We start from the raw sequence: 22,256 nt of genomic DNA, 5'->3' as shown, positions 1-22,256 counted from the left end.
CCTGTGCTTTCTTCCAACTACTGGGTACAGATTTTTGTTCGAGGGATCTATGGTAGATTACTGGAGCCTTTTAATGATTTGAGCTGTTTCTCAACACCACAGACACAAATATCTGTATCACTTATCTTTGCAGTAGTGCAAGAATTAAATTGGGACAATACCCTTCGACTTTCATGTGTAAAGAAACATTTGAAAACCAGGTTTAGTGTATCTACTTTTGCTCTGTTACACTCAATTTCGGTCCTGGTCCCATCCATAAGTGTCTGTACAATAACTTTGATACCTCTAATGGTCTTTAATACGCTAACTGATCACAAGTATCCAGACAGCTCTATGTAATGAGAATTGACCACTAGATGTCATAAGAGGCACACCCAGCAGTACAAAAGGAAGTGGGGAATATTGCATTGTGAGTAGAGAAGCAGTAACAGCTGAGTGGGTTGATCAGCAGAGCTCAGTGATTTCAAACGTGGACTAGTAATTGGATGTCATCTAAGTAACAAATCCATCAAGGGGCATTTTTACCCTTCCAAAGCTTCCCAAGTTGACTCTTGGTGATTTGATTGTGAAGCGGAAATGTAAAGGAACAACCACAACTAAACCAAAACTATGAAGACCTCACATATTGATGAACAGGGACCATTGAGCATTGTGCAGGATAGCTGTAAGAAAATTACATGAAACCAGAAGAAGGAATCTCTATGAGCTCCAGGATACTACCAGCAGTCCAGCTACCACGATGACTGTACGTAGGGAGTCAACAAGAATGGGATACAATGACTGAGCAGTTCCTTGTAAGCCACACATTTCTGTAGTCAACACTAAGCTATGCTTGAAGTGATGTTAAGAGCAATGCCATTGGACAGCAGATAACTGGAAATGGAGTGTTGTCTCGTGCTAAACCTTGTGGCAATCCAATGGAAGGGTTTGGGTTTGGCATGTCCCTGGAAAACGTTACCTGCCATCACATTTAGTATCAACAGTGAAGTACAGGGAAGGTAGTGTTATGGTATGGAGGCATTTTTCCCAGTTAGGGTATGATCTCCTTACTAATCTTAAGAAAGCACTACATGTGGAAGGACATGAACACATTTTACATCATTGCATACTGCATATGGTAGAGGAACATTCCACAGATGATGATCGGTTGTATGAGCATGATGATGTACCCTGTCTACAGTACAAACTGTGAGGCAATGGTTTGTGGACAACAATACTCCTGAAATGGATTGGTCTGCCTACGGTCCCGACATGGACCTAATGGTATACCTTTGGGGTTAATTAGAGTTTTGGCATTGCTTCAGATTCCAGAGTCCAATATCACTACCTTCTCCAGTTTCGAGTCTTGAGGAAGAATAGACTGCCATTCCTCCACAGACATTAACACACCTCACTGCAAGTGTCCCAAGCAGAGTTAAAGCTGTCATAAAGGGGATGACATATGAGCAGAATTTCTTTGGGTTTTAAGAGAGAGCCTTTGATAATATTCCACTTCAGCTGTTGCTGAATGTTTGCCCTCTTGACAACCAAATGTGTGTCATTTGGCAGCTCCTTACGCACAGCCCTATATTTTGTTTTTGAGTTCCTTGTTGAGATACTACTGCCTATTGATCTAGTTTGCTGAGAGTATAAATTCTCCCACTCGTTTTAGCTGCCCTTTGTACTTTGGTAATCACTGTCTCAAGGTCACTGATGCCAGTTTCTATGTGGACATCCTCAAAGAGGACAGGTGCGTCAATAGTATCAAACCTCACTTCTTTCCATCATCAGTGTGCTTTTGTTCTACGTAGCTATCAGAGAACGCATTTAGTAATGTTTCAGTTACATTGGGAGGTGAGTCTCGTGAATGATAAAAGGATCTGATTGTAACTTATGCTCATGCTTGCACAGACCATCTCACATGCAATATCAATTTTCATCTCAGTGGATGTAAGTTCCTCATCCTCTGTGACAAATACGCTAACTTCATTTACCATTAGCCTATCCTTCCAATACACATTTACATTTTTCACAAAATATCTCACTGCTATCACTTTCAAGTTATAGCCAGCTTTCTGTAACTAGCATAATGTGAACTCCACAGCCTTTTACGAACGCTTCAAACTCTGACAATTTGTTGCAATTGCTTTGGCACTTAATCACTAAGATTTTAATATTCTCACCTACACCGGGTATTTTATCTGGATCTTATACTGACACTTCTGGGTGTCCTATAGCTATTGTTACCTGAACTGGATGGAAAGTTGCCTAACCTAAAAAGCCCTTGCGTACTTCCCACACAGTCAGTCTACTGGGTAGTAGTCTTTGAGTTCTGATATGTAGTCCACACCTGATCCATTTACACATTTAGAGAGAGACTACAGTTTTGAAACTAAGGCTAAAATCCAGGGAGTCACAGCCTAGCTTGTCACAGAACTTCGAAGTCTTTGTTTGGTCCAGTCCTTCCACTCAAATTAGAACCAGGGAGACAAAATCTGTTCTGGGCTAATGTTGCCAAATGTGACCCACAATGAAACTCTGTGAGCAAGGCTGCTCTTCTCAATTTTCTCTGCTAGTCACTGGAAAGATCCAAGTATGATCTCAGAGCTCACACAACATGCATTAATTGTCTCCTAGACAAAATGGTTGTGAAGGCAATTCTAAAAGAAGTGATTAACTGTATTACTCATGCAGCAGATTTAAATATTCTTCCATTATGTATGATTGCATGACATCACATACCCTGTACTTTGGTTGATTTTCTTACTTATACTTGTATACTACAAAAGTATGCAGTTCAGTTGATGCACCACATTAAAGATTTCTACAAAATGCATCATTTTTTGTACAATTTGTTGTGCAGAAGGGTTGAGAAATGTTAAGTCAGTGATCAAAACTGTTATAGGAATGGCATTCATCAGAACTGGAGTATTTACATTTGACATCATATTATAGTTCATTACACGGGGAACAAACAATCATTTTTTTTTAGAGTACACAAGAGCCTCAGCCTTGAGAAATAACGAAGTCAAATTCTAATTTCAACATTCAATAACTATAGTTACAAACATTAGTAAACTGCTGCCCTCAGATTTATAACATTTTTATAGGGTAAAATGCCAAACAGAGAAATTTCATAAAAATTGCCAATTTCTCATTATTTTGCTAAAAATTACCAGTTCAAGTTATTATTTTCACAAAATAAGCCTGTCCCTAATCATAGGTTTACAGTTAAAGAAAGCAGTTCCTAAACCTCATTGTCTGGGGACAGTAAACACTGAGGCCACATTTGCAACGCCGATGTTTGCTGGAGGTATAACTAACCGCCCCTCCCCTTTTGCCCACACCCAGAAAACCTTAAATCAAAACCATAGTTTGCCAGTGCTTAAAAGACACCTTAAAATATACAGAATTTCAAATAAAAACTGAAATGTAAAAGAAAAAAGATGTGGAAGTTCCTGGCCAATTGAAATTGAGGCGTTCTCTGGAACAATAATCCATAGGCAATTGAAATCCAAATCAGTCAGTAGTTCTTACATATTACACTATTCTGTCACATATTCTGAAACCACAATATTTTGTTTATATCTGACTGAAATTTAGTCATGTATGAGAGTTTGAAATGAATAAGAAAACTATCTAAAAAGTTTGAAGTACTGTATCTCGATCTCAATATATTTTAGTTAAGTTATTGTTCCACAGAATGCCCCAATTGTACGATCACTGCCCCTCAACTGCATTACCACATCACCACACTCCACCTGAAGCAATCTCTCACCCCAGTCAAGCTGCAGTGCCAGTACAATGTAGTCAGCTAGGATTGACCATTCAAGTCTTTAACTGTACAGTGAGGGATTACCTATATTCCTTCCATTATTTGTTTTCCAGCAAAAGCTTCCCACTGCCTACTTCTCTTCTTCTTCCTGAAACATTTCCTTCTTATGCAGGTCATCCACAAAGCCTATTCCAAGCTTTTCTTTTCACCCACAGTCTATCACATAGCATCTCCCCCTATTGCAGCCCTCTTCGGTTCACATCATCCTTCACCTGGTCTCTCCATCTTGTTCGTGGTCTTCCAGTTGGTCTTCGTCCAGATCCTCTCCATTCTAGGCCTCTTCTCAGAAGTCCGTCTCGTCCCGTATCTTTAATGTGGCTAAACCATTTAAGCATATTATTCTCTATAGCTCCTTTTAGGGGCTTGATAGATCTGCAAGATATTTTATATTGTTTCATTCTTTATTCTGACCCTTCTCGTCTTACCCAGCAGAATGCGCATCTCCATTTCTTGTATTCTGCTCAGGTCTACCTTTGTCCAAGTCCAACATTCTGAGCCACACGTCAAAACTGGCACATAATATGACTTATACATTATGAGCTTGCCTTTGGCTGGTATTTTTCCATTTCTAATCATGTCCGACACATAACAATAAAATTTCGAACAATATTTTATTCTCTACAAAATTTCTTGCTTGATGTTTCCTTTCTTGGTTAATTTACTTCCTAGACACATGAAACCATTTACTCATATAATAATTTTTCCATCACAAATTACGTTCTTCATTTTCCCTGTGGATTTTCTTTGGCATCTTCATTGACCCATTCACTTTCAACAATCAAACGAGTCTCGGATTGCCTTACTTAACTTGGTTTCATGCTTTTAATTTTAATGAAGCAAGTGCCAATAAAGAGTAATCTTACCAGGTTCCAGCTTTATCACTTTGATGGCAGCAAGTTCATTTGTAGATATTCTCTTTGCCTGGAAAAAATAAAAGCAACCATAAATTTAAGAAAAACAATATTAACTATAATTTTATACAATTTACTGATAAAAAATATCTCTTTGATATTGTCATTAAACTGAGACACAAACTGCTGCTGCAAAAACTTCAAGAGTGTTCAAAAATTTTGTTGACTCTAAATTATCACTAGGCAACTCCGAGTAGAGTGAGTGGGTATATATGTGGCTACCCACAGATTTCCGAGTTTTCTGATGCCCAGATATCCCAACAGCAACTTGGTGACTAGTTTTTGGCAATTAGCATTGCAGTTCAGCCTGTTCTCTTGGAAATTCTGTCATATGCAAGAACCCATATTATTAATTTTCTTTTACCCAAACATGTTTCATCTATTTATGTACTATCATAAGTGAGTTTTTATTTATTTTCTTTCTCACATGACGGCATCAGTGCTGCATGTTGCTAGTTTTATATCTATCACGTATTCAACAGCTTGTCATATGCTGTGGCCTTGCTTCCTTGTTTATTATGTGTTGAAGAATGTATTCCTTTTGCTATTATCTGTTATATACACATTGCGTGATGCATGGTAGCAGAAATCCTGTGTTTTGTTGATACAATACGTCATCATGCAACAGCTAAAAATGGTAACAGCAAAAGACTTCAGTGTTTCAACGCACCATAAACAAGAGATGCAAAGGCACAGCATAAAAATAAAATAAAAAACATGAAAAGCTGCAGAATGCATGGTAGATTTAAAACTACCAATATACACTGATGGTCTCATATGAGAAAGATACCAAATAAAAACCCACTAACGACAGCACATAAAGTGGTGAAGCATGGTCGGGTAAACAAAACTAATGAAACTCTCTCCACTCTTCTTAGCAAGCATGGAAAATAAGAAGAGCTACAACATCTAAAAAAGGATTACTTCAGTCTGTTCTTTTTGTTTAAATGATCATGTTAGACACTGGTAACAAAAGTCAGTGTTGTTCTGTCTATTCAGTAACAAAGCCAAAAACAATTTGATTCACAAAATCTAGCACAGTTCCTGCTATATACCGTATCAACCACAACAAGTAGGTCACTTTACATTTTACATAAGCAAATAATACACTTACATACATGATCTCAATATTTGTACAAACTGTGTGGCTAATGCATTCTATGTAATAGCCTTCATACGATAAAACTAATTAACAATCAAGAAGAATAGCGATGAAAAACTAAAACACTTATTTGGACATCATGTCACTTGAAACTAAGGTTTGTAAATACATGAATAAATCTCACTAATTAACTTGTGACTTCTTATATCTGTGTTGTCACAGGATGTTCATAACCACTACACTGTACAAGCTTTCTTTCTTTCTTTCTTTTCCCCTACTTCTCAGTGATGACACATTCATGCAGATCTGTAAAGGGCCCCTTAAGAAATTTATAACAAACATAAAATCACAATTAAAATATACAATTAAACACAAAATTAAATTTAGTACAAAGCATCCACATTAAGCATGAATAAATAACTAGGAATGAAAGTGACTGTACTACAGAATGGAACAAAACAGAATCTTAAAAACAATCAGAGATCATTTCTGTTCAACAATTTCCAAAACAATTTAAGAGTCTCTTAAATTAGAGGTCTATTTCTTTACTGGGAAATACGGAAGCGTCCGATCCCGCCCGTCTGCTTTGACCCATGACGTCACAAATATGACAGAAACGACAATAAACCACGATTCCAATATGGCGCATATAAAGTCGTTACGTACACATTATGAGGACAAAAATATATCAAAAAACAAACACACACCCTTTCCATAAAAAGCCTAATGACACTAACGGAACAAGCGCGGGAAATGGGGTGTTTTTTGGGTAGGGGCAAACTAAATATTAAAAAATGTAGACACCCACCCCCAAAAAAAAAAAAAAAAAAAAAAAAAAAAAAAAAAAAAAAAAAAAAAAAAAAACAATCACAAAACTCCCCAAATACCACTAAACACAATATCATCTGGAATCGGACACTTCCCTTGACCTATATAGCTCAACAGCAGTTCCCGATCCCATAAATTAGGATCAAACACTTCCCTTGGCCTATATAGCTCAAAAACATCTCCCGATACCAATACCAACATACACAGCCACACATTGGGATCGAACACTTCCCTTGATCTGCGCACTGATAATTTTATCCATCATATCCAATCCTGAACAAAAACAACAACCAATTAATTTTACTAAAATTACCACACGACGTACAGCCAACAACACTAAATTAACCTTCACACAAAATTGTTAACTCACTGAAACGAGTTTCAGTAGTTTCATTCCACTACAAACACAGCCGACACTCGAACATTTCTGGATAATGAGTAAAAGCAAACTGAGCCCATTACACCACACAAACGAAAACCCTGAACATCCCACCAGAGAGCACAACAAACCACAACACGATGATATCTACAAATACGCCACACTCACAAACCAAACTCCGCGCCGTCATGACGTCACACACGACAACACCCTTACGTCACGGGTCAAAGCTGACGCGTGGGATCTGACTCTTCTGTCGACCCCTTTACTGTATAGAGTTTTCAGCTGCTCTTTGAAGGCACTATGAAACTCACTTTCTTCCAGAACATCCATTAATCTATCCTACTCCAATCTATGCAGTACCTTCAAATATTCCTGAATACTGCTAGTATTATGAATGTAATGGCATAAATGTGCACTAAATTGAATTCTTAAATTGCTTTAGGCATTTACTCTAATGTACTATAAGTACACACTTTTAACTACGTAAACACCAGTTGTGGTACAATGGTCCACTCACGATTACACTACATGTAAGGAAGAATCATGATCAATAATATATTGTTGACCTGTTATTCTCTGATGTACATGTCTTACATTGTTATCCCTGTTGCCCGTTGATTAATTTAAGCCTCCAAGTGCGGAACATAAATCTACTCCTGACACTGACAACACCTATTGACCCTATTACCATCATAAAAGACACAGCTTTACAAAAATGTTATTATTTTTAATCTATTTCTGTGCCATAATACATTACATCTTGAAAATATATGAATATTGACAGACTGCAAATTTGTTGTACTCACTGTTATTCTGATACTATGTATATCTTTGTATGCAGAGGCTTGAAAATGGCACAGAAACTAAAATAGTAATGGTAAAACAAAAACAGTTACAGCTAAATGTGAAAATAATGTCACATAAAGAATTTATAGAGCCTGTTATTACAACACGTTAATGTTCTGGATAGTTGGAGTAAAGCATTATCCAGACCCAGCATTTGTCTAGCTGCAGTTTGTAAACCAATTTAAACTACACTAAAACTTAGCAATAGAAATGACTCTTGACAGGCAAGGATCAAATGATAATGGTTCTCGTGACTATCACCCTGCCAAGTTCGAAAAGATGTCAACTCCCAAAGATGACACTTGTCTGAACTTCACAAAAATTTCATGCTTGAATGTAGACTCAGTCATCACCACAGTTCTATGCCGAGCATGGAGAAAAGGTATACTACTGTCCTGATTTAGATTTGCAAAACTGGGGAGGTAGCTCAAATGTGAAACAGCGACACAGGTCAACCACGTATCCTGCAACTTTCTTTACATTGTGCTGAAGAGGAAGTAAAGGGGGTGAATTGGCAGCTGACTGAGTATAGGATCCATTCTCTTCTGGGTTATGGAAGGGCATGTATAATGAAGTAACACAGAAAAGTGTAGGGCCTCTCTCTTCATACTGTTGTGCAACGTTTCTTCATCCATATTAAAGTTGTAAAACCAATGCCAGCAAAGCAAATGACATAATTTATCACAAATAGCATTAGAAACCATCAAAGGTGGACAGTGGGAGCAGGAGGGGGGGGGGGTACAATGTTGCCCAGGCCAGATTTGCAAGAAAGTAGTGGGAGAGAAGAATATTAAGGTTTAATGCCACATTGACGATACTGTCATTATGCTTGGATAAAAAAGAATGGGAAAGGAATTCGAGCATGTCCTTTTCAAAAAAACCTTCATGTTGATGGCCCAATGGTGTTTTGAACACTGCTGCTTTGGGAATTCAGCAGAGTTTGTTCTCGTGAATGAGAAGGATAGAGAGATAAATTTGAAGTTCCTGGTAACTAACAAGAGAACAATTCTTAAAAGTGAAGTTTAATCTATAGTAAAAATTTGCTAATTGAGTATTATTTTTACTGACCGATATAGTTTGCTATCAATTCTCCTGCTGGTCTAGACCTTGCTCTTCTAGCCTCACTATTCCACAACACACAATGTTGAATCATTATATGTGAACAAACATACAGTTTAGAGACTCCATTTAAGAGGTAGTTGTTGGAATCCCTTTCAAGCCATCCAAATTATGGTTTTTGTTGAAGGCAAATGCTAGGATGGTTTCTTTGAAAAAGATATGGCCTGTTTCCTCCCCATTCCTTTCTCAAGCCAAACCTGTGGTCTGGGGCTGGAAACCTTAATCTTCCTCCTTCCAACTGCACATCCAGCTCTTACGAAATCACAGTCCACAAGGGTATAATTTGGAAAATAAATAAACCTAGATGCTACCCAACGCCTGAAAAAATAAACCTAGATGCTACCCAACACCTGAAACCACTTTCCACATTTCTTAATGCAAAACTCTTGCTTAAACTCAACTGCATTAGTCCTCAGGTTATAACACAACCAAATTTCCATCCCTACCTAAAACAGAGTTGTTATTTGCCTCTTACGCCATCAAGACAATTAACAGATGTAGTACTCAGTGGTAATTTTCAGTCCAAAAACTGTTTTGATGCAGTTCTATCTATCCTGTGCAGGTCTTCTCAACTCTGCTTTACCTACAGTATTTCAACCTGCTTACTATATTCGAGTCTCGGTCTGCCACTTCAGATTTTCTACATTCCTCGACGCCTCACGATATGTCCTACCAACCCAATCTTACTTTTAGTCAAATTGTGTAATAAAGCTTTTTATTAACTATTTTGTACCTGTCCATTGTTTCCATATCTAACCACCTAATCTTCAGCATTCTTCTGTAACACCACATTTCAAATGTCTTTTCTTTCTAGTTAGTACATTTCACTTTCATTGAATGTTGCACACCAAGTATTTTTAAAACAAACTTTCTTAAAACACAAATTTACATCCAGTATTCCGATATTCTTCTTCTTCATAAAACTTCTCTTGCTATTGCCAGTCTACTTTTTATATCCTCCATACTTCTGCCGCTGTCAAGCACTTTGGTAGCCTAATAGCAGACCTCATCTCATGTTTAATATCTCACCTCCTAATCTAATTTTGCAGCATCATCTCATCTCATTTTATCTGCATTCCACTATCCTTACTTTTACTTTATTGATGTCCATTTTATAACCACTTTTCAAAATATTGTCCATTCTGCTCAACTTATGTCCCATGTACATCCCCTTCTCTTGCACGCCACTGGTCAAGAGTTTTTAATTCTTCTGCCCAGACTTTAATTCCATTTGTATTTTTGTCCTTAGTTTTCTTTACACTTACTTCTTGTACAGATTGTAAAAAGAGAGAGAGGCTGGGACCATGCTTCACCACTTTCTCAACTACTGCCATATTCTCATGTCTTTTGATATGTATAACTGCAGTCTGGTTAATGTATAGCCCGTAGATAACATTTGGTTCCCTGTATCTTATACACAGACCTTCCAAATTTCAGAGTTTATTTCAGTTAACACTGCCAAAAGCCTATTACTGAGAAAAATATTGATAATTAGCAACTACTTCTCAGAGTATAAATTATTACTGTGCCTGGTTAATGTATAACCCATAGATAACGGGTGGACAGAAGCGTCCAATCCCACGCGTCTGCTTTGACCCGTGACGTAAGGGTGTTGTCGTGTGTGACGTCATGACGGCGCGGAGTTTGGTTTGTGAGTGTGGCGTGTTTGTAGATGTCATCGTGTTATGGTTTGTTGTGCTGTCTGGTGGTATGTTCAGGGTTTTCGTTTGTGTGGTGTAATGGGCTCAGTTTGCTTTTGCTCATTATCCAGAATTGTTCGAGTGTCGGCTGTATTTGTAGTGGAATTCATTTCAGTGTGTTACCGATTTTGTGTGCAGGTTAATTTAGTGTTGTTGGCTGTACGTCGTGTGGTAATTTTAGTAAATTGTTTGCTTTTGCTCATTATCCAGAATTGTTCGAGTGTCGGCTGTATTTGTAGTGGAATTCGTTTCAGTGAGTTAACAATTTTGTGTGAAGGTTAATTTAGTGTTGTTCGCTGTACGTCGTGTGGTAATTTTAGTGAAATTAATCGGTTGTTGTTTTTGTTCAGGAATGGATATGACGGATAAAATTAAGTGTGCAGGTCAAGGGAAGTGTTCGATCCCAATGTGTGGCTATGTATGTTGCTATTGATATCGGGAGATGTTTTTGAGCTATATAGGCCAAGGGAAGTGTTTGATCCTAATTTATGGGATCGGGTGCTGCTGTTGAGCAATATAGGTCAAGGGAAGTGTCCGATTCCAGATGATATTGTGTTCAGTGGTATTTGGGGAGTTTTGTGAAGTCGGTTTTTTTTTCGCCGTTTTGTGTGGTTTTGTATGGGGATGAGTGTCTAAATTTGTTTATATTTAGTTTTCCCCCACCCAAAAACACCCCATTTCCCGCACTTGTCCCGTTAGTGTCATTAGGCTTTTTGTGGAAAGTGTGTGTGTTTGTTTTTCGATGTATTTTCGTCCTCATAATGTGTACGTAACGACTTTATATGCGCCATATTGGAATCGTGGTTTATGGTCGTTTCCGCCATATTTGTGACGTCATGGGTCAAAGCAGACGGGCAGGATCGGACGCTTCCGTATTTCCCAGATAACAATTGGTTCCCTGTATCTTATCCACAGAACTTCCAAATTTCAGAGTTTATTTCAGTTAACATTGTCAAAAGCCTATTACTGAGAAAAATATCGATAACTAGCAACTACTTCTCAGAGTATAAATTATTACTGTAAACACACATAAAATGTTAATTTTGAACAATTCATTTCATGTCACAAATTTCATTTCACCTCTTAGAACCTGGCACGATCTATTTTTCATGCAGTTTCCGATATATTCAGTGTGGTTGTTATTCCAACTTATGGTTTGTGTTATATTGGTTTCACACTAACATCAATTTCATAACTACAATTCTATCCTTTGATTTATGAATATTATGGAAATTCAGTTCATTTCCACTATCAGCTTTCAGAATTTATGAATGTGTTCACTTGCATTATAACTTAGTGGGCTTTTAAACAGCAGTTATTGTGGAGAGGAGACACTACATGTAGCCTGCCTTACAGCTATTTAAGGCATTCAGATATTCCTTCAAATGCAGCAAGTCCGTATACAAAACAGGAGGAAAATTAAATCAATTACACCCACTTTTTTCAGCACTGTGCCCAATTCTGCTATCACTGTAGCTCCATTCAATGAACTGTGGCTCAAATCTGGATCTCAGATTTTTGATCAGTATTCCATAAACTACGAGACAAAGCACAAGAATGAGAGTCCTAGTCCAGCACTGGACCAGAACAGTGAGAAAAATTTGACAAAATAAATTTTTGTGGATCTGTAAATAACTCTGTTTGCACTGCCTACTGAAATATAATTTAAGTACAGCACATGACATTGTAATTCTATCAGAGACAGCAAAGGACTTGGAAGGGCAGTTGAACGGAATGGATAGTGTCTTGAAAGGAGGATATAAGATGAACATCAACAAAAGCAAAACGAGGATTATGGAATGTAGTCGAATTAAGTCGGGTGATGCTGAGGGAATTAGATTAGGAAATGAGACACTTAAAGTAGTAAATGAGTTTTGCTATTTGGGGAGCAAAATAACTGATGATGGTCGAAGTAGAGAGGATATCAAATGTAGACTGGCAATGGCAAGGAAAGCATTTCTGAAGAAAAGAAATTTGTTAACATCGAGTATAGATTTAAGTGTCAGGAAGTCGTTTCTGAAAGTATTTGTATGGAGTGTAGCCATGTATGGAAGTGAAACATGGACAATAAATAGTTTGGACAAGAAGAGAATAGAAGCTTTCGAAATGTGGTGCTACAGAAGAATGCTGAAGATTAGATGGGTAGATCACGTAGGTAATGAGGAGGTATTGAACAGAATTGGGGAGAAGAGGAGTTTGTTTCACAACTTGACTAGAAGAAGGGACCGGTTGATAGGACATGTTCTGAGGCATCAAGGGATCACAAATTTAGCACTGGAGGGCAGCGTGGAGGGTAACAATCATAGAGGGAGACCAAGAGATGAATAAACTAAGCAGATTCAGAAGGATGTAGGCTGCAGTAGGTACTGGGAGATGAAGAAGCTTGCACAGGATAGGGTAGCATGGAGAGCTGCATCAAACCAGTCTCAGGACTGAAGACCACAACAACAACAACAACATCGAAACAAAGAATTTAATTTTGTAATGGCAGTAGCTGGTACAAATACAATAGAGAAAACAATATTTCAGGAGGTTTACATTATGTTCACTGTATCCAATACAATGATTACAGTAAGAAAATTTGGGTCAAGCGATGTTTCCAATTCCACCATCGGCTTCGACCCTGACATAAGTGGATTGTCTCGTGTAGTGTGACATCATTATTGCATGGTGTTTTTGAGTCAGGTCGTATTTGTAGATGGCATGCTGCAGTATTTGGTGGCACACACTTGCGGTGGATGTTATGTTTGAAGTTGTTTGTGTTATGTGTGGTAGGGGGTCGTTTGATTTTGTGCAGTCGTCCCGTGAAGTCATGTTGGAAGAGTTTGCAGCTTCACTAGTGGGTTACTTTGATTTATTGTTACATATGTTTAAGCAGTTATGTTTGTGTTAGGTATGATTAGCATCATGTGTTATGTACGGTCCAAAAATTAACAGTGTTTTCCTTTTTTATTAGCAATGGGTACAGTGGAGAAATTTAATTGTCATTCATTCCTCATCGTACTGGGTGAAGATACAACAAAGTTTTTGGAGGGCTCTGGCTTCATTGCCGAATGTGTGTGGTGCCGTGTGTACTGAAAATATGAAGTTGACCATAGTCCCAGAGACCTGTATATGCAGTAGCGCCGCAGTCAAAACACTTAGAGATCTACCCAATGAGGAATGTGGTTGGTTGAGGAAGTATCTTGTTTTGTTCTTTAAGGACTTTTGTGTGTGTGTGTGTGTGTGTGTGTGTGTGTGTGTGTGTGTGTGTCAGAGAGAGAGAGAGAGAGAGAGAGAGAGAGAGAGAGAGAGAGAGAGGGGGGGGGGGGGGCCAGTTTGTTTTGGTTTAATTTCTTGTGTGTATTTTAACTGGTCAAGTGAATCTGAGGGTTTCGGGTTTTTGATTTCCTTGGTTTTTTGACATCATCAACTGCATATGACCTATGTACGTCAATTGAAATAACCGATGCCAGGATTTCTGACTAGTTTCGGTTGAAGGTGTCGATGGCTTTGTCTAACTATACAGGTCAAGTGAAATTTGCAGTACTGGTTTTAAACCTGGTTGTTCGGGTTTTTTGAGACCGAGGCTTCATTTGAGCTAGATAGATCAAGAGAAATGTATGATTCCTGCAGTTGAAGTTTTTGTACCATTATATCACGTGTTGAGAATTTTTTGTATTTGATTCTGCAGATGATATTTGCTTTGGGCTGATGTTGCTTTTCGTATAATTGTATATTTAGTGTGTCCCTGCCCCAAACCCCATACTTCCTGCTGATATCCTGTTAATTTCATTTTATGGCTGAAACAAAATATTGTGTCTTTTTATTTTTGTAGCTTGTGTATGAGGTGGCATTATGGTCACCGAATTGGATATGCTGGAAGTAGGGATGTCTGCCATCTTGATGACATCATGGGTAAAAGCAAACAGGTAGAATCAGATGCTTCCATAATGCTGAAAATTTAATACAGTCAGTTAATTAGAGTCAGTAGAGACATGTAACTGAGATAATTAGCCTAAATGATGGTCTGGATACTACTAGCAATCTTCCACAGTTACGAATGAATGTTATTGATGATGTTCCTTCATCTAGTTTAGATCTGTGTAGTTGATGGTGTTGTCATGAAAGAAAATATGCTACTGGGGAATGTAACAGATGCTACTCTGTGTGTACCTGTTTTGCAAATGGTTGTTATGCTGAATGACTGGTTATAACAGAAAGTTATTACTTACTCTTTGACTGTGTCCTTACTTTGTGCATCTGATTACAGTTCATGCACGAAAGTACTCAACGAGTATATAAAATCTAACAGCAATACTGAATCATTGACGAAAGGTGCTGAAAATGTGTTTGAACTGAAAAAATAAACAGAGCAGAAGACAATCTACAGATACATATCAAATTTGCCAAAATGTCAATAAATGGTTGTTCTGTTGTTTTATAAAACCTGAAAGTGAATGTACATGGTGTAGGAATGTACTCAGTGTAGGAATGAGACTTCTCTCAAACTTCTAGAATGACTTATGGCATAGCCTACAACTGTAGGTGCAACAAGCATCAGTTTGTGATTGAAATATCAAATATGTAATAATCAGATTATGATGATATGCAAGGAAGACCAGAAGTTATATCTTTTATAAAGAATTATTAATAAAACAAAAACTAAGCACATATTAACTACTCCATGAGTTGAAGGTACATCAGTATAGCTGACATAATTATCTCAGGACAGACAAAGAAACAGACTGCAATCGTCCATCACTCATACTGCTATTCATTATAAGTCAAGACACAATCATGAGGGAGCAATAAAGTCACTTGAAACATTAGATTTTTCCTTTCCCTCCCATAGTCATTCCTCTAGGAAGGTAGCTTTACAGTAATGACAGCTTTGTCTGAAACAGGAACGATTCTTACATAATTTGTCAAAAACAGACTGAATACACCATTTTTCTTGGTCTTAATTCAGTGTTCCCAACACAAGGCAGATTTCCATATCACAAATAAATTACCCTGGCAATTCACAATAGATATATTCACGAACTCTTGATATTAGGCTGCTATGAACACTTTCTAGTGACAGACACTTGCAACAGTCGCAAAAGAGCAAAGCCAGAGAGTAAAATAGTGTTTGCTAAGGGCTACTACAGTACTACTGAAGTCAGTATTCTTTGATCACTGCATAGGCTGCTGGACACACAACATTATATCTGGATGGAATAAAAATGTGACCAACAAATATTAAGTTGTTGGTGGGACAGCTACAATAGGAACAACCAATCAGAACACAAGCTTGGTCATACATTTTGTCCAGTGCACAGATGTCATATCACTCTTCCATCTCAGATGCCAGGTACCATTCAGCAGTGAATGACAACTAGGGTATGTGATGTAATTATCATTTGTTCTTTTATGCTTTGTTTCTCAGTAAGAACAACATATGTTAACAGAGAAACTACACATGAACTCAATATGGAACCACACAGCAGCTGCTATCAGAGCCATATTGCACCAAAACAAAAACAGCATATTGACATCATACCCCACCCATTTTCCATGCTCACTTTGTTATTCTGATAAGATACTATAGCGACTCAAAGTCCTCTGATTTCTGTACCAATTAATTCCTCGCACTTCTCCTAGTCTGAAACTAGCATGCCAAGAAAAGGAGAGCACACGCTACATAGCATACAAGTTGAACATAAAGTAGCAAATGATGTCTTCTCGTGGAAGTAAAGAATACAAGGAGCAGAACATGATATATTTAAGGTACTACAACCATTAGAAAATTAAACCACAAGAGTTAAGCGGGAAATCCATTAAATTTCAAATAACCATCAATACTCTTAAAGAAGTTGAACAACAGGCCCTACTACTAGTAACTACAGAAAAGAAACGATCAGAGCATTAATTGCTGCAGAGAATCAGCAGATGTATGGAATAAACAAGGCGAAAACGTAATATGAAACCATTTAGAGAAATTGAAAGGGCACTGTACTATGTTCACTAAGAAAACCTTTCAGAATGGATTTATCGTTCACTTTTTTTATAACTGGGCAAGGAATACAAAATGTCGAATGAAGCCTATTTATGACTATGACATCGATATAGCAGTTACTTACAGATGTTTACACTTCACGTACTGATATCACATTCCTACTTAACTAGGGGGCAGGAACATCTCACTTCACACTCAACATACATTTCCTCGGTCTGTAAATGAATTTTCCCTCATCTCTAACGGTTTGCACAGCTCAATTACAGAAAAGTCTGTTCTTAACTACTCTTAACACCTGCCAAACAATGTACTTACATCAAAACGTCAATTTCAACTTTCTCAATCTGTCAGTGCAACACAGAAACTGAAAAATCACGATCATGTCCACAAACTAAGAGGTCACTTTGTTTCATTCAGACACACTTAATTATTAGGCGTGCCGTAATAACTTGGTAAAATAAAAAAGATTTTTGGGGTACGGAACCTTGTAAACATCTCCATATGTCCCGCTTCCTATGCGCTGAATCAACTCATATTCATCTTGTGGGTTTCTTCTGCTTATATCCGAAGATAACACTCCACTTCCATGAGCCATTGTTTGAATTATGACATTACACACAAATCCACATGAAACTAACACAAATAGAATTATCCTGCCTCCACAACCGTAAACTTAAAAGCCCAGGGTGGCAAACACAAAAACCTAACCACCAACCACACATTTGCTGTGATCAGACTGTCAAAACACCAAAGATATAATAACCTCATATTACTAATCAAGATAAACCAGCACAAAAACTAGCCGTGATCGTTGAACGGGAAAAATTTAAATGTATTAGTATTGTATGCTGCACAGACAATAACTTGATCTAGCATTTACTTCGTATTGCTTGTCTAACACTCCATATAAAGCAGACTCCTACATTAGGTATATTGATAATTTTTACTTTTTGGACCTTTGACTACAACTAAATTAAACACAATTTTCGTGCCTTGCACATTTCGCCTTTAGTATCTGCAAGGCCTCTTCAGTGACAGGTTGCGTGGACGATTTTCTACATATTATGTTTCTGTTCCATTTTTGGTGCCGTTCCTCTCCTCATAATTGTCACTTGGGGCTTCTCCACGGCACCAAAAATGGAACAGAGACACAATATGTAGAAAATCATAGACGCAATCTGCCACTGAAGATGCCATGCAGAGAACAAAGGCGAAACGCGTAAGGCATGAAACTTGTGTTTCATTCAGTTGTAGTCAGACAGAGCAGAAAGCAGAAATTATCAATATACCGTAATATTACACGCAACTGAGAAAGACAAGATTACAGAAGTTGCAGAATGCTACATGTTTACTTCTAATTTTGGTTTAACAGTTTGAGGAAAAATGTTACCTCACAGAAGTGAAATTCCTGAGAATATTTTTATGCTGGTAACTGGTGTAACGTCTTTAGTGTGTGTGTGTGTGTGTGTGTGTGTGTGTGTGTGTGTGTGTGTGTGGGAGAGAGAATAATAATTAAGTGTAATAATCGAAGCAGTATTTGACTAAAGAAGTTCGTGTGCCTGGAAGTACATTAGGGTAAATTTTCCGTGCCCACTTGCTAATAGTTTTTTAAACATAGTGTAAAAGAATATGGGAAACCGGAATGTCAGAATACTAGTCGGACTTTCTCTTCGTCCCCTTGAATAAGCAAATTTAGTGAGGAACTGATCCAACTACTAAAATATTGCTGTCATATCCCATGCAACAAATTTTGCTTTACATCTTGAAACAGAGCTCAAAGTCGTACATTCAGCCTCATATATCCACAGAACAAGAAGGTTTTGTTGAAGGAAAAGGAACTCGTGAACATTCCCCCCTTTTCACCGGTTTCCTTGACGATAAGAAATTCTTCAGCTGTGTTGTCTGGGAAAAATTGTGGCAGGTGCTCACAGAGTTCAGTGTCCCACCATATGTGATGGCACTGGTCAGATGTCTATACAATACCCGCCTTACAGCTGTGAAGACAAGAGGTGGCACATATGATTTTTTCAATGTATTTGGGGGACTGATGACCTTCGCTGTTTAGTCCCCCTTAAACATCCCAACAACCAACCAACCAATGTATTTAAGGGTGTCAGAGTAGGTTGTGCCCTGTCACACCAGCTGTACAACAACTGTGCTCAACATGTGGTGAGGACAGCTCTTGGTAATTGGTCTAAAAAGATCTCAGTCGGCGAAAACACTACAAAAAACCTCCAATAAGTCGATGACAGCGTGATTTTAGCCAGCATCAAAGACGAACTGCTGAGCTACTATAAAAAATAAAGGACATTAGTCTGTTATATGGATTAGACACCTACATCAGCAAGTTCACGATGATGATAATTGATTGAGGAGCACAGATCCAGCTCACAGCTCGTTTAAAGGAACTGAAAGTCACGCATTCTTTTCCCTACCTTGTGTCAACCATTTGTGATACAGGAAGTTACAAAGATGAGACAAGAAAGCAAATCAGGCCAGAGCGAGTGGCCATGAAAAATCTCACCAAGATCTGGAAGAACAGAGTGATAACGAATGGCACAAAGTTCCAGCTTGCTGAAACACTCATGTTTTCTGTCTTGTTTTATGGTTGCGAAAAGTAAGTCCTCGAGGCAAATTTCTGTACAAATTGTAAATAGCCTCTCACTCCCTGTATTTTACCCCTGCCACCTTCAGAATTTGAAAGAGAGTATTCAAGTCAGCATTGTCAAAAGCTTTCTCTAAGTCTACAAATGCTAGAAACATAGCTTTACCTTTCCTTAATCTATCTTCTAAGATAAGTCGTAGGGTCAGTATTGCCTCACGTTTTCCAACATTTCTGTGGAATCCAAACTGATCTTCCCCGAGGTCAGCTTCTACCAGTTTTTCCATTTGTCTGTAAAGAATTCGTGTTAGTATTTTGCAGCCGTGACTTATTAAACCGATGGTTCGGTAATTTTCACATCTGTCAACAACTGCTTTCTTTGGAATGGGAATTATTATATTCTTCTTGAAGTCTGAGGGAATTTCGCCTGTCTCATACATCTTGCTCACCAGATGGTAGAGTTTTGTCAGGGTTGGCTCTCCCAAAGCTATCAGTAGTTCTATTGGAATGTTGTCTACTCCCGGGGCCTTGTTTTGACTCAGGTCTTTCAGTGCTCTGTCAAACTCTTCATGCAGTATCATATCTCCCATTTCATCTTCATCTACATTCTCTTCCATTTCCACAATATTGTCCTTGAGTACATCGCCCTTGTATAGACCCTTTATATACGCCTTCCACCTTTCTGCTTTCCCTTCTTTGCTTAGAACTGGGTTTCCATCTGAGCTCTTGATATTCATACAAGCGGTCTCCTTTCCCCAAAGGTCTCTTTAATTTTCCAGTAGGCAGTATCTATCTTACTCCTAGTGATATATGCCTCTACATCCTTACATTTGCCCTCTAGCCTTCCCTGCTTAGCCACTTTGCACTTCCTGACGATTTCATTTTTGAGACGTTTGTGTTCCTTTTTGTCTGCTTAATTTACTGCATTTTTATATTTTCTCCTTTCATCAATTAAATTCAATATATCTTCTATTACTCAAGGATTTCTACTAGCCCTCGTCCTTTTACCTACTTGATCCTCTGCTGCCTTCGCTATTTCGTCTATCAAAGCTACCCATTCCTCTTCTACTGTATTTCTCGCCCCTAGTCTTGTCAGTCGTTCCCTAATGCTCTCTCTGAAACTCTCTACAACCTCTGGTTCTGTCAGTTTAGCCAGGTTCCATCTCCTTAAATTCCCACCTTTTGGCAGTTTCTTCAGTCTTAATCTGCAGTTCATGACCAATAGACTGTGGTCAGAGTCCACATCTCCCCCTGGAAATAATCTATTTGAAACCTTCTAGTATCTGCAAGGTTCTTCCATATATACAACCTTCCTTCATGATTCTTGAACCAAGTGTTAGCTATGATTAAGTTATGCTCTGTGCAGAATTCTACCAGGCAGCTTCCTCTTTCAATCCTTCCTCCCATTCCATATTCACCTACTATGTTTCCTTCTCTTCCTTTTCCTACTACCGAATTCCAGTCACCCATGACTATTAAATTTTCGTCTCCCTTCGCTATCTGAATAATTTCTTTTATCTCATCACACATTGCATCAATCTCTTTGTCATCTGCGGAGATAGTTGGCACATAAACTTGTACTACTGTGGTAGGTGTGGGCTTCGTATCTATCTTGGCAATAATAATGCATTCACTATGCTGTTTGTAGTAGCTTACCTGCATTCCTATTTTTTTAATTCATTATTAAGCCTACTATTGCATTACCCCTATTTGATTTTGTATTTATAACCCTGTATTCACCTGACCAGAAGTCTTGTTCCTCCTGCCGCCGAACTTCACTAATTCCCACTATATCCAACTTTAACCTATCCATTTCCCTTTTTAAATTTTCAAACCTACCTGCCTGATTAAGAGTCCTGACATTCCATGCTCCGATCCCTAGAACGTCATTTTTTTTTCTCCGGAAAACGACGTCCTCCTGAGTAGTCCCTGCCCGGAGATCCGAATGGGGGACTATTTTACCTCCAGAATATTTTACCCAAGAGGATGCCATCATCATTTAATCATACAGTAGAGCTGCATGCCCTCGGGAAAAATTACAGCTGTAGTTTCCCCATGCTTTCAGCTGTTCACAGTACCACAACACTAAGGCCATTTTGGTTAGTGTCACAGGGCCAGATTAGTCAATCATCCAGACTGTTGCCCCTGCATCTACTGAAAAGGTTGCTTCCCCTCTTCAGGAACCACACGTTTGTCTGGCCTCTCAACAGATACCCCTCCATTGTGGTTGCACCTATGGTACGGCTATCTGTGTTGCTGAGGTACACAAGCCTCCCCACCAATGGCAAGGTCCATGGTTAATGGGGAGAGGGGGGGGGGGAGAATCTCATAATGTATGAGTTGTAAAATCAGTTAAAATTGTCAGTGACAAACACAGTAATAATTTATGTAATTAACCTTTTAATAAGAGCCTAACATCCACATTCTTATTTAATTTGCACTTACACTCTCATACAACTTGCAAAAGATGGTCATAAATTACTTATGTAAGGGATGTATCAAAAAGAATCACCCAATTTAAAAAAATTATAACTATTATGTTATACGACCTATGTGCATAACAACGTCGTGTTGGAAAGAGCACCCTCTCGAGTTTTACACGGTTCCTGCTAGGTACATCTACATCTAGATGGAGACTATGCAAATCAAATTTAAGTGCCTGGTAGAGGGTTCATCGAACCACCTTCACAATTCTGTATTACTCCAGTGTCGTACAGCGTGCGGAAAGAACGAACACCTATATCTCTCCATACAAGCTCTGATTTCCCTTATTTTATAGTGGTGATCGTTCCTCCCTGTGTAGGTCTGTGTCAACTGAATATTTTCGCATTCGGAGGAGAAAGTTGGTGATTGGAATTCCGTGAGAAGATTCTGTCGCAACGAAAAACCCCTTTCTTTTAATGATGTCGAGCCCAAACCCTGTATCATTTCTGTGACACTCTCTCCCATATTTCGCGATAATACAAAACGTG

The 22,256-nt window shown here is 38.3% G+C and overlaps 1 protein-coding gene across 9 annotated transcripts in view; it reads right to left on the bottom strand.

The window, feature by feature from the left end:
* LOC124776292 (mitogen-activated protein kinase kinase kinase kinase 5) overlaps positions 1–17,413 on the bottom strand; it is a 305,769-nt gene extending 288,356 nt beyond the window's left edge. For all 9 annotated transcript variants that reach the window (XM_047251199.1, XM_047251204.1, XM_047251200.1 and 6 more), the window contains exons 1-2: positions 17,167–17,413; positions 4,678–4,735 (exon numbers count right to left, since the gene is read on the bottom strand). In XM_047251199.1, coding sequence (XP_047107155.1) covers positions 4,678–4,735; positions 17,167–17,277 — 169 coding nt within the window. In that variant the 5' untranslated portion in view covers positions 17,278–17,413. The remainder of the gene's footprint in view (positions 1–4,677; positions 4,736–17,166) is intronic.
* Between the last annotated feature and the right edge of the window lie 4,843 nt (positions 17,414–22,256).

The sequence above is a fragment of the Schistocerca piceifrons genome, chromosome 2, assembly GCF_021461385.2.
Source record: "Schistocerca piceifrons isolate TAMUIC-IGC-003096 chromosome 2, iqSchPice1.1, whole genome shotgun sequence".
NCBI lineage: Eukaryota > Metazoa > Arthropoda > Insecta > Orthoptera > Acrididae > Schistocerca > Schistocerca piceifrons.
This window is presented reverse-complemented; position numbering and strand designations above follow the sequence as displayed.